At 40.0% G+C, this 13,069-nt stretch overlaps 1 protein-coding gene across 2 annotated transcripts in view; it reads right to left on the minus strand.

Moving 5' to 3' along the window:
* LOC125252472 (gamma-aminobutyric acid receptor subunit beta-2) overlaps positions 1-13,069 on the minus strand; it is a 105,602-nt gene that overhangs the window by 17,480 nt on the left and 75,053 nt on the right. For both annotated transcript variants that reach the window (XM_048165806.1, XM_048165805.1), the window contains exons 7-8: positions 2,678-2,815; positions 1,284-1,436 (exon numbers count right to left, since the gene is read on the minus strand). In XM_048165806.1, the coding sequence (XP_048021763.1) occupies positions 1,284-1,436; positions 2,678-2,815 (291 nt within the window). The remainder of the gene's footprint in view (positions 1-1,283; positions 1,437-2,677; positions 2,816-13,069) is intronic.

Below are 13,069 nucleotides of genomic sequence, written 5' to 3' on the forward strand. Positions count from 1 at the left end.
CCATCAGAGATGCAGGCTTCTGAACTGAGCGCTGATAACAACTTGGGTTGTTCTTGTCCTCTTTAGTCCGGATGACATGGCATCCCAGTTTTCCAAAAAGAACTTCAAATTTTGATTCGTCTGACCACAGAACAGTTTTCCACTTTGCCACAGTCCATTTTAAATGAGCCTTGGCCCAGAGAAAACGCCTGCGCTTCTGGATCATGTTTAGATATGGCTTCTTTTTTGACCTATAGAGTTTTAGCCGGCAACGGCGAACGGTGGATTGTGTTCACCGACAATGTTTTCTGGAAGTATTCCTGAGCCCATGTTGTGATTTCCATTACAGTAGCATTCCTGTATGTGATGCAGTGCCGTCTAAGGGCCCGAAGATCACGGGCATCCAGTATGGTTTTCCGGCCTTGACCCTTACGCACAGAGATTGTTCCAGATTCTCTGAATCTTTGGATGATATTATGCACTGTAGATGATGATAACTTTAAACTCTTTGCAATTTTTCTCTGAGAAACTCCTTTCTGATATTGCTCCACTATTTTTGGCTGCAGCATTGGGGGAATTGGTGATCCTCTGCCCATCTTGACTTCTGAGAGACATTGCCACTCTGAGAGGCTCTTTTTATACCCAATCATGTTGCCAATTGACCTAATAAGTTGCAAATTGGTCCTCCAGCTGTTCCTTATATGTACATTTAACTTTTCCGGCCTCTTATTGCTACCTGTCCCAACCTTTCTATAATGTGTAGCTCTCATGAAATCCAAAATGAGCTAATATTTGGCATGACATTTCAAAATGTCTCACTTTCAACATTTGATATGTTATCTATATTCTATTGTGAATAAAATACAAGTTTATGAGATTTGTAAATTACTGCATTCCTTTTTTATTCACAATTTGTACAGTGTCCCAACTTTTTTGGAATCAGGTTTGTATATTACAGAGAGAGCAAGAAGACTACACATGGAACATAATGATAGCGCAAGACAAAGAACTGAGGAAAACAGAGGGCTTATATACACAAGGGAAGATCATTAACAGAATAGGGAACAGGTGAGACAGTAATCAGGGACCATGACAACTAATGAAAGAACTAGAACTCGGGGCAAATGGTGAAATGAAAACAAAACAAGATATTGAGGAGAATATGAGGAGGGCAGGGCAGAAAAGCAGGAGAGAACACCACTGCACTATAACAGGATCCTCAACCGAAGACACAGAAGGTGGATAGGGAGAGGTGAGTATATATACAGTATATAAAATGAATGTCACCAGCTGTGCGCGCCTACCTAAAGCAACCCTGGCAGCCGAGGCATCATAGTTGATCCAGAAGGATACCCAAGATAGGATGGTGATTAGGATTGAAGGCATGTAGGTCTGCAGAATGAAGTAGCCAATGTTTCTCTTGAGCTTGAAGCTCAGGGAGAGGCGAGGATATGAACCTGGATGAAAATAACCCAGCAAAAAGATCACAATCCATAAGATGCATTTATAAAATGCTTTTTTGTACAGTTTAATGGTTCTGTATATTTTGTCATAGGATCAGACCAAATCACACTCAAAACTCCTCTGGTAATATTAATTAAGTATCATATTGTGTACTAGACACTGTAATATATGTAATACTCACATTTGTGCATGGTGCTTTGTAAGCCCATAGGATAAAAGTGATTCGTAAACATATATGCAGATAATTAACAAATACAGTTTATTGAGATAATTTATATTTATTAAATATATTTATATCTCTCTATGTATGTCACATTTAATTGCACAGTATAGGGAGGGAGGGAGAGCAGGAGACGGGATCAGGAATCATGCCATATGTCAGAGCAGGGTCCATGTGACTATGTTTCGACAGATCCATAATTTCTTATAACAGCGTGTTACTGCATGATGATAAAGTACCCCCCCTCCAAAAAAAAAGAAAAAGAAAAGAAAAACCCAGTGCATTAGCATTACACTACAAATGCAATGGAGTAGCAATTTAGACTATCCTATGGCTTAAAAAAGGCCATCAAATCAGGAGGGGTTGAAATCACGTTCTGGTTGGAATCGTTTTGAGGCGTTGGAATATGACTGTCTTCATCCTCTTTGACATGCTGAACCAAACGTCATTTCCAAAGACTGCATCTACAGCTAACCTCCTGACTTACATGACAAATTCATGAATATGAAAATGTAGTCAATGAATAAATCAAGTGGTCACACAACATTTTGTTAAATAACTTATAAGAACACAGTGTGCCTTGTTTTTAATGTATGTGTTTTTCATTCTTAGACCAGGGTGAATTCATATAACCGCTGGGGCCTGGCACAGAACTAGCCACGCCAAACTGAGCAGGTTCATAAACCCCAACGTGTTGCTTATTCATTACTAGGGTCTTCCATGAATGACTTGCTTACTGACTCTAACGGAAACTGCTTCCTGAAGCAGAAACTGCCTCCTAGAGCCAGCTGCATATGTGTAAATGTGATAAATGGGTCTAAATGGGAGTGAGTTTTTGACCTTAAAGTGTCCTAATAAGTGGTGAAGTTAGGTAATGTAGACTTTATTTTGCATTTGAGAACACCACCACAAACTGGTCTTTTAAGTAAAGACTTTACCTTTGCTTTATCTAATCATATAGTTATTTCAGTTCTTGGCTTATTCCTATAGTGTTCTGTAGTCTGGTTTTATTACCTGTAGAAAACACCACATTTTTAGAGATGAGTTTGTAGTCCACTATAGAGAACTGAGGAAGCTCTATCCTTTCAACCCCCGTTACTGCATGGTCGCCACCTCGCCAGTAAAACTCAATATCATCTGTGGTGTAGCCATCTGAGGGAGAAACAGACACATATTAAAACATATATGGATGATGGTCTCATTGGTTGTTCTGAAGTCGGTCATTAATAGATATTCTGGCATCACTACAAGTGCATAAGTAATAAAAAAAAGAGAAAGAAATGATACAGCTTACGGTTCCAGCTTATGACAATCTGCATAAACTTGCAAATCCCAGCCCATTACACAAATGAACACACACTTGCAAAGCTAACATAAGTTGATTAGCTAGTGACCCAAAAAAAAAAAAATGTTTATGAACATTTTCTAGCAGCTGTGATGTTGTCTGGACAGATGCCACAAAATACAATAATGCATTCTGGGGAAAATGTAAAACAGTTCTTGCATTATAAGAAATGAATTATTTGTTTTTAAATGGTTGGATAAATTTAACTTTGCCAAGTTATGAACCGTCAGCTACAGCAAACAGTGTCTTTATTCATTATAAACCTCGCATATCCATAATTTAACATGTTAAATCATTCAAGGCTTGCTAAGATGTGAAGAATTATAAATGATGAAACATGTGATCAAGTTCAGCTGTGAACATTTACTACATCTGAGGGGAGCTCTGAAATGGACCTGTAATATGGGTCATGATATGAGATATTCTCTCCTATCTAATAACAACAGAAGAATGTGCATGACATGTGCCACATGTTGTTGCCTGAATCATTATTTTATTTTTATTTTTTTGTGGAGTTGGGATCAAGCTCAGGGATGGACATGGGGCTAAAATCCACACAAGTTCCACAAGTTCCCAGTGAATATTTTTGCTGGGGTTAAGGCCTTAAATGATAGATATTATTGAATTTACAGCAAATGCAGTTAACAAACTTATTATTGCATTCTTGTCACATAGAAATGCACTGATTTTGAGATAGGATACCATAAAGTAAATTCACTGCTATTAAATTCTGTCATCATTTACTCAACCTGTATGACTTTCTCTCTTCTGTGAAACACAAAAGAAGATATTTTGAAGGATGTTGGTAACCAAACCATTTTAGTAAGCTATCCTTGACTTCTACTGTAATACTGGGAATAATAATAATAATAATAATAATAATAATAATAATAATAATAAAAACAGACTCAAATGATTTTCGTTTATGTTCCACAGAAAGAAAGACATTCAGGGTTAGAATGACATTAGGGTGAGTAAATGATGCAATTTTGGGTTTAACTATTTCTTTAAAAACAAAACATTTGTAAAGAGTTAACACCTAATTTATGCACGACACGGATATCTATCTTTCATCAGGCTCTCTTTGAATTAACATTTTATTTCAATTAAAATTCATTAAAAAAGTTCATAAAACATATTTAAAGAGAGAGAGATAGGCTTTGTCATTAATTCAAGGGATTCAGGCTTTAAAGCTGTTTTGTTAAATTATCTTTTAACTGCCCTAATGAAATCTACCATATTTCTTGCATATAATTTAGAGTTCACCTCTAGTTCTATTTATCTGTAAGATCATGGTAAAACCATTCTCATTACCATGGATATATGATTTCTAAAATAAATAAATAATAATAAACTGCATAATTTGTAATAAAAACATTGTAAACGCATGTGGAACATATGAAAACAACCTCTAAAGTCATGCATATTACGCAATATTTAATGTAAGTAATAACAGAAACATTTTCAACAAATACATTTCTGCCAAAATACCATATTTCGTTGAAGCAACATAAATTACTATAAAGGTGGTGGAGCTGGATTGACAAGCTTGTAGTTGTGTGTATTGCCGTTTTCCAATTTACCTCATTATTTATTTAAATGGTTGCAGGTTTTTTTCAGCTAGATTCACGACAGAACCTGTATTGTTCCCAGATCACATGACTCTATAACACAGAATTCTGAGTCAAATCTCAGTGGATCAAGCGACTTGTGCTGTTTATCATTTCATAGAGCAGCAAAAGTACATTCATCAGCAGCAGCGCTGCGAGGGTGAGACTGATCCCAATCCGCTTTAGCTCTGCGGATAGCACCTAAAAAAACAGCACCTAAAATGAGGGAGGGAGAGGTCTGGGCCAGTCCGTGGCAAAAAAAAAAAAAAAAAAAAAAAAAAAAGCCTTGTGTTGGCCCCAAAGTCCAGTATGCCAGATTACCAATCCAGCCCTGGTCAAGCTGAACCTGTGTTATTAGAGAGCAGAGGATAAGCACATGCAAGCCTTGGGTCAAACTCATTGTCAAGTCAAATCATCCAGCACTCCATTTCTGACCTCAGCTGCAGAAAAAAGCCATCATAAATATTCAAACAAAACATGAGATATTTTGTTTGCTTCAGTGCTCTCTGTGCTGAAACTGACAGAAACACGAACAACCAGCCCATCTAGCCATAAATGATTGAGAAACATCTTATTGTATCGGAGCAAACAGCACTCTGCATCAGTCCAGAAAACTTGGTCTTGCATAATCCACCCATGGATGATCACCTGAGCGATTGTTGAGTTATCAGACTGAGGGCCAAAATGCAAAAGAATTATATATTAGAGAAAAAATATTCATAGTGTTAGCAGATATTAAGCAGACAGTCTACTAATACTCTAATGACTGGTAGTTGACATGTAGATGCAGTAGAATGTCTAAAGTGGACTATCAAAATAAAGTTGTTTATATAATCAATGTTAGTTAATTGATAATTAGCGTAAAGAGTTTATTTTTTTTACTTAAGTCCATCTTCTGCTCTGTCATCCTTACCCATTAAACTTGCCCCCTCCATCTTAAAAGTTTGGACAGGGTGACAGACAAGATAGTGGAGCGCTAATGACAATTCAGTCCCTGGTCAGCCAGTCTACTCATTCCCTGGGACTAAGCACCTGCAGTAACCATAATCAGTATTCTCCTAGAGAAGCGAACACAATCTATGTCCGTTCATCAATCTTCACAACCAAAAAGGGCTGGAGAGGGTGACAGAACTGAAAGCATAGAACAACACTACTCCCCTTCCTAATCTGCCTCTCCACTCTATACGAAAACACCTTTTTAAAACAGGTCTTATGAGGTGCCAACCCCATCTTCAGTCTCAACACCTCAATGTGGGGATCAGGATCAAGGGAAGATGCGGTGTTGCTGGAAACCTCTGCCTCAACTGCCATCACATCTAGCTCCTCAGAGATCTGCTACTAATATTCTCTCAGATCAGAAAAGCCATCAAAGTGGGCCTCCAGTGCCAGCCTGAGAGCATTGGAGTTAGTGGGTGAAACCCTGAGAAAGGGAAAAATCTGTTTTAAATTCCTCTACCTGTGATCCTCACAATCAAAGTCACCACACTGCCACAGCAGACTCAAGACCTGAACCGTGGGGTGCAGACATCTAAAAAAAGAACCAGGCAAGAGTGGAGCTTCCTCAATGTGAAACGATTACAAGAGAGGGCAGCCAGCTCCCTTGAGAGCTGACCAAACATACTCCGCTCCTAAAAACACACAAACTAAGAGTTGTTTGATTTCACACTTGCTTCAGACAGGCACATGCTTGAAGGTGTTCCCATAGTGTCAGCTAGTGCACTATGTGTTTTTTTCTATGCATCGTGATGCTGATGTGAATGATTCAGAATCAATGCATTAAAACCAAAGGATCATATTATTTAAAAAAAAAAAGTTATTGAATAGTAAAAATAATCATTTATCATTTTGACATTCCTTTTCTTAAAAATGGTTTATAGTCTGAAATGTGAGGTTTATCATTTTATAAAAAAATTTTCCCCTACTTTTTTAACATTTCCAGCGCATTTCAACAATGCCATGATAATATTGATAAATGTGATTATTTTGGTCACTATAATTATGATATGACATTTTCATATCATTTCATCTCTAGTTTGCATGTTTCCTTTTTGAGGGAACTCTATGCTGAGTCATTACGTTGAAGCTATGGGAATGCCCCCAGTGTGACCAGTGTTTGAAGCATGTGTGCTACACGCCAATTCGGATTGGCTATGGCAGTAGGATGATGTCACTGCTGCACTGACATACACTATGAAGGGCAGCCAAACAATACATCATCAGCTTTGTTGTCTTCAGTAAGAACGCTATCGTCTGGAGAATGCTAAATGTTCAGTAAATGTGTGGCGCTATGCAGGAGGTTTTTAAATGCTGAGGATACACATAAATTGTGTTTAATATGCCTTGTATGGAGCATGCTGAATCAGCTTTTGAGGAAGCTTGCTGTCCTAACTGTGAAACATTTACAGTGAGGAAGCTGCACTCTGTTTAGGGGGGACGGGAGCCAGGCGGGTCCTGTTTGGGCCCTGCTGCCGCCGAGGCGAAGCAGCATATCCGATCATGGATTCCAGGTAGACCTCACTGATGAGCTCAAGACAGGCCTAGCTCTTTCTTCAGCCTCACTCGAGAACTCTATTCTCCTCAGGCCGGATCAGGAGGCATGCTTGGCAGAGTCTTCAGATCCGCCTGAGAGTATGTTATTGGTCCACTCTAGTTCCGAGGAGCTATACGTGTTAGGACTTGAGGAGGATGAACAGAGCAAGCCTGCCTCCTCCCTCACTCCCACAGACAGCGAAATGGTGGAAGTTATGAATCACGCCAAGGCCAGACTGAAGCTGGACTGGTCCATGGAATGGGAGGAGCCTGCTCCTGGCAGGCTGGATTAGTGGTTTCTACTGGGTCATAAACAACCTCAGTTTGTGAGCCTTCCATTTCTTCAAGAGCTTCACAATGAAATGGTGAAGTCCTGGAAAAAACATTACTTGGCTCATGTTTATTCGGCCTTAACACAAGCTACTGCGATGTGAAGGGGATGGATGAGCATGGGTGCATGAAGATGCCCCAGGTGGAAGAGGCACTTGTAAGTTACCTCTCCCCTGGAGCAGTGTCCTCGCAGAAGGCTCCCGCCTTGCCTACTAAGCCTTGCCGTTTAAAATCCAAACTAGTGGGCAAGGTGTATGTAGTGGCGGGTCAGGCTGGTGGGGAGCTTCACACTATGGGTGTGCTTCAAGCTTACCAGGCCGACCTGTTAAGAGACCTCAACTGCAGTGAGGGACTGTCCCCAGAGGCAGAAATAGAGCTTTGCCACACCACAGATTTTGCCCTCTGTGCCACCAAGAAGGCGGCCCATGCCATCAGCCGCTCACTTGCTGCCATGGTTGCCACGGAGCAGCATCTGTGGCTTGATCTGTCAGGGTTAAAGGAGAAGGACAGAGCCCTTCTCATGGTTGCCCCAATTTCACCTCTTGGACTTTTTGGAACTGTCATAGAGGCAGAGCATCACATCCCCACTGTGGTCAGGACTCGTCAGTCCCCTCTTCAGACTCTGTCTCAGGTCCCAGCTGGAGACAGAGTCAGAAAGCAAGTGTCGCTGACTGGGCCCCACCTCAGAGGAGGCTTCTCCTTAGGCAATCTTGCGAGAAGCCTAAGGAGGACTTTAGGGATGTAATTAAGGCCAGACAGCAGACAGGCCAGACAGCAATCTAAGTCAAACCCCTGAGGCCCTTCTTGGCTTGTGCCCCCACCCCCGCCACTTCCCTTTCTTCCCTTTCCCTCACCCCTTTGCGGTTGTTATATTAGAAGTCTATATTTATCATAAAGTGGGGGGGAGGGGGGTATTTGTCTCTTCTTCTGGGATGTAAGTTTCCTTCTCTAGTAAGTCTAGAGTGAAAAGCTCATCTCCCCTGGAGATGGGGAAACTGCAATAGCCTGTATTAAAAAACCAGGAAGCTACACCCCGTGTTGCTCTAATAAGGAATCGTATCTGAGTTCAGTGATGATTATAGTAAGAAACTCTCTAGCACTGTGAGATTAATTAAATACGAACCAAACTTGACAATTCATATGCTATATGCAGTGGCTTTCAGGGATGTAAAATGCAATACAATCAATAATTTGTGATGTGTTAATTCTGTGTAACCTTTATTTAACTGACAAGAGTACAAAGAAAATACTTTTAGTTTTATTCATTTATTTTATTGGCCAACTGAATTGTATTTTAGAAAAGAAAATCAACAAATTTTGATTTTGATAGCTGGAACACATTTAAAAAAAAAAAAAGTTGGGACAGAGGCCAAATAAAAGTGAAAAGATTATATAATCTACCATACATAATATTCTGAAAAGATTCAGGGAATCCAGAGATATCCCAGTCTGTGTAGGGCAAGGCAGGAATATGTTGAATATGCGTCACCTTTGAGCCCTGAGATGGCATTGCATGAGAAACCATCATGCCGCTGTGTTAAATATAGCCATATGGGCTTGGGAGTGCTTTGGAAAACCATTGTCACAAAGCAGTCTGCAGCTGCATCATCAAATGCAACTTGAATCTCTGTCATGCAAGGAGAAAGCTATACCTATACCTAGTTCTCTGGGCCCAAACTCATCTCAGATGGTCCAAATGACAGTGGAAATGTGTGCTGTGTGGTGTTGTCAAAAGTACCAACTTCGAAACCAAGTCGGTACTGATATTTTAAAAATGTGACACTTTGAGCACTGTTGAGCAGATTCGTAGACGCTTGTGATTGGCCGTTGTGTTCACACCCTCAACATATATGTCTGTGATTTGCTGCAATGATCAACGCATGGAAGGGTTTGAAAGCGGGAGCGTTTGAAAGTAGGCATCAGTCCGCTAATAGCTGCCATCTTTCAAATGCTCCCTTGTGTATCACAAGCGCTCAGTGAAGAGCGTCATTCATGACTATATACAACATGTTTTTGAAGCGTTGATCATTGTAACCAATCACAGACATCAGGGTCCACATTTTAGCTTGTTTTGGGGAAAAATGGGCATTGTCCTCAGTCCCAAATTTGAAAGGGACCATCAAAACTTTCATCAGTGACAGGTGCAAAAGCAAACATCTGTCATGGTATGGGCTTGTGCATCAGTACAAACTGTATGGGTGACTTGGATATGTGTGAAGGTACCATTGATGTGGAGATGTATATTGGGATTGTACAGAGACATATAACAGAATCAAGATGATATCTTTCCTGGGAGGCAAGACAATGCCAAGCCTCATTCTGGATGTGCTACAACAGAGTGTTTTTTTAGCCACTCTACACCGTAAAGTGAATGTGCTTGACTGATGTGCCTACAGTCCAGATCTGTCGCCTACTGAAAATGTATGGTCCATCAAGAAAAGGAGAATCAGACAAAGACGACCAAGGATTGTTGAGCAGCTGTCTTGCATTAAGTGAGATTGGGCAAAAATTCCATTTGCAAAACTGCAACAATTTGTATCTTTAATTCCCAAATTATTAAAAAGTGTAATTAAAAGGAAAGGTGATGTAACACACGGGTAAACATGCCTCTGTCCCAACTTTTGTGCATTGCAGCCATCAAAATCAAAATGTGTATATATTTACAAAATACAATTAAGTTGGTCAGTGAAAACAGTGGAAACCTTTTCTTTGTACTTTTGTCAGTTAAATAAAGGTTAAACAGAATTAACAAATCACAGATTCTAAATTTTAATGCATTTTACAAAATGCCCAAACCTTTATGGAAACTGGGTTGTAAGTTGTGGTGCGTTTTCCCCATAATCACACCTGAGTGTGGAAGGAATTCAATATTTTTCTCTCTTCCTATATCTCCTCTTTTTTTTGTGAATAGAGATTGGATTGGTGTAAAGGGCTTTTCTAATAGTGAAGCGGTTTTGTGTTTGAGCGCCCCTGTCCTGTTATCTATAAGCTCTTGATACACGAATGAGGGCTTTTTGTCACCCCAGTGTGTGAGTCAAGCTGTTTCAAGTTTGACTTGTATGCTGTAGCAAGGTGATGTGCTCGTTTCGTGTTTCACATTAAACTGCAGCTGGGCAGTTAGGTGCCATGTTATTGCGTACCCTCATTTCACCTGCTCCTCCTCCAGATTCGGGATGGAATGTTAGAAAGGCTTTATAACTAGCATGAGCTCGTATAGTGAAAAGTTTTAGTTCCATTTTTCTCATCAGTTGCCCCATATTTTTTTTTGAGGAGGGGGGGAGTTTATGTGGATGCGTTTCCCTTGCGTTTCTGTATAAGGAAAGCGAGGTTGAGGCACGGTCTGTGACAGTCTCCCTACCACCTAGCAATAGGTGAAGGAGTGTGGAGAAGAGTCAGAATAACTCGAGTTGCTCGCATATCGTTCTTTTCTTTCTGCTCTTCCTAGTATGAGAGTTCATGTGTGACAGCGCTTAATGAGAGCTGTCTTAGACAGAAAGTACAGTAATTGGAGACTTTCTTGTCAGCAGCTTTCCCCAGTAAAAGAATGGAGGATATGCTTCCTTTGGAAAAGGAAGATGGGAGATTGGGATGTTTTTAGCAAATATTTTGCATTCCTTGTCTTTCATTGGCCCGCTCTTATTTAGGTACGAGGTAGAGGTATTCTCAGCCTCCCTCTATTATCAGTGCCGTTGGGATTCTCTTCAAAAGAGGTGCCTCCTTAGCTATGATTCTCTCTAAAATTGGGTGTGGGTGCGGGTGTGAGATCCCCATTAGATATCACATTCATATGACAGCAGAAAGTGGAATATCTCCCAGGATTAAAAAAAAAAAAACAAAGTGGTAGTGTCCCCACTCGTCTCTCTTTGTCAATACATTAGGTATCTGATGGTGCACTGGTGAGCTTCCTTTCTTAAGTCGGTATGAATGGGCTGATTTAGAGGAAGAATAACATGCTTTAAAGGTAGTCAGTTTTTCGTCCTCAGTCACCCCTCCAGTTAGCTAGGTGTTGATGCTATAGAAGTAATATTGGTCTATGTCTAATGTGCCCTAGGCTTGTGAAGGTTTATTTATATGATGGAGCATTAAAAGTGGACATTGTCCCCTTAGAGGCCCACTCTGCTATCCTCTACTAATTTCCACTTGGTTGGGCTGCCAACCTATGCTAAGGTTGAGACCAGGCTCTGCATTTAGTATAGTATACTAGGAAATAGTAAGGAGCAGCTTTTTGGCTACAGCCTGACTCGCTTGGTGGAGCAACGCAATGAGTAGGCATGATTTTGTAGTGGGTACACAATGGGTTAACATTGCCATAGTGTCATTGTAATGATGCATCTTAGAGTTCCCTCAGAAAGGAACATCTAGGGTTATGTACATAACCCCGGTTCACTGAGAAGGGAACAAGACACTGCGACTCATTGCCATAATCCAGGCAACATGAAGCTGATGACGTATTGTTTGGGCGCCCTTTATAGTGCATTTCAGTGCACCAGTGACGTCATCCTACTGTCATAACCAATCCGAACTGGTGCGTTGCACACATGCTTTAGCATCAAGATAATGACGCAGCTTCTCATTCCCTTCTCGGGGAACCAGGGCTATATACATAACCCTAGACATTTCTTCTTGATCCTCTGGTTTCCTTCAAAACCCAATGACATACAAGTTAGGTGAATTGGAACTGCAAAATTGTTTGTAGGTCTGTGCATGTTTGAAAAAATTTAGCACACTATCAAACCTAAATTGGAAAAGGAATTGTTGTTGTGGACAAATATTAACAATTTCTCTTTTACAGTGAAAAAAAAAAAGAATTCATTTAAGGATCACTTAAAGATATCCATACAAGAAAGTCCCGATTGGTTTAGCTTTCTTTGCATTACTCTTTTCTGTTAAAACAAACATTGCATCACACAAACATGGCATCATATTATTTTGCAGGGAATAATGGCATTTGTGTGGTTGGTTGGGCCATTCAAAGCCACTTAACTCCATTGTTTCTATGTCATTGAGTCTGACTTTGCAAATTAGCTTTTGCCGACATTCCTGTCAGGGCTCTTACATCACTGTACTTGAATCGCTCCGCTAGCTGTGAACCCACATGCGCAGGAACTCCAGGATGAGAAAGAGGAAGAGGAGTAGTGTTAAACTAATTCCATAGGGATCTGTTACAAAACCTAGTGAGCTGCTTTGTTGCCTTAGACAGCTTCTGAACTGAAATGAAAAACCTGCCTGATTTTGAAGGCTGTAACTTTGTGCATCATACAAATACCGACATAGAAGGCTCAACTCAAAATTGATTTCAATATAGTTTGCTGTTATTATGTTACTAAGTCAAGTAAAGTCACCTTTAGTGCTTTATACAATATAGATTGTTTTAAAGCATCTCCACAGTAATAAATAGGAAAATAACAGAATCAATGATGCAAACTTCATCATATATGAGACAAATAAAATGTTCTGCTGTAAAGCAGCTCTAAAAGGATCACAATATTGTTATTCAGCTCAAGTCAGTTCAAGTTTTGTTCTCATTTAAAGATGTCCGTGCAATCAAATCAATAATATTACTAAGTTAATACAATAATCTAATAAGAATAA

This window comes from Megalobrama amblycephala, linkage group LG18, assembly GCF_018812025.1.
Source record: "Megalobrama amblycephala isolate DHTTF-2021 linkage group LG18, ASM1881202v1, whole genome shotgun sequence".
In the NCBI taxonomy this organism is placed as follows: Eukaryota; Metazoa; Chordata; class Actinopteri; order Cypriniformes; family Xenocyprididae; genus Megalobrama; species Megalobrama amblycephala.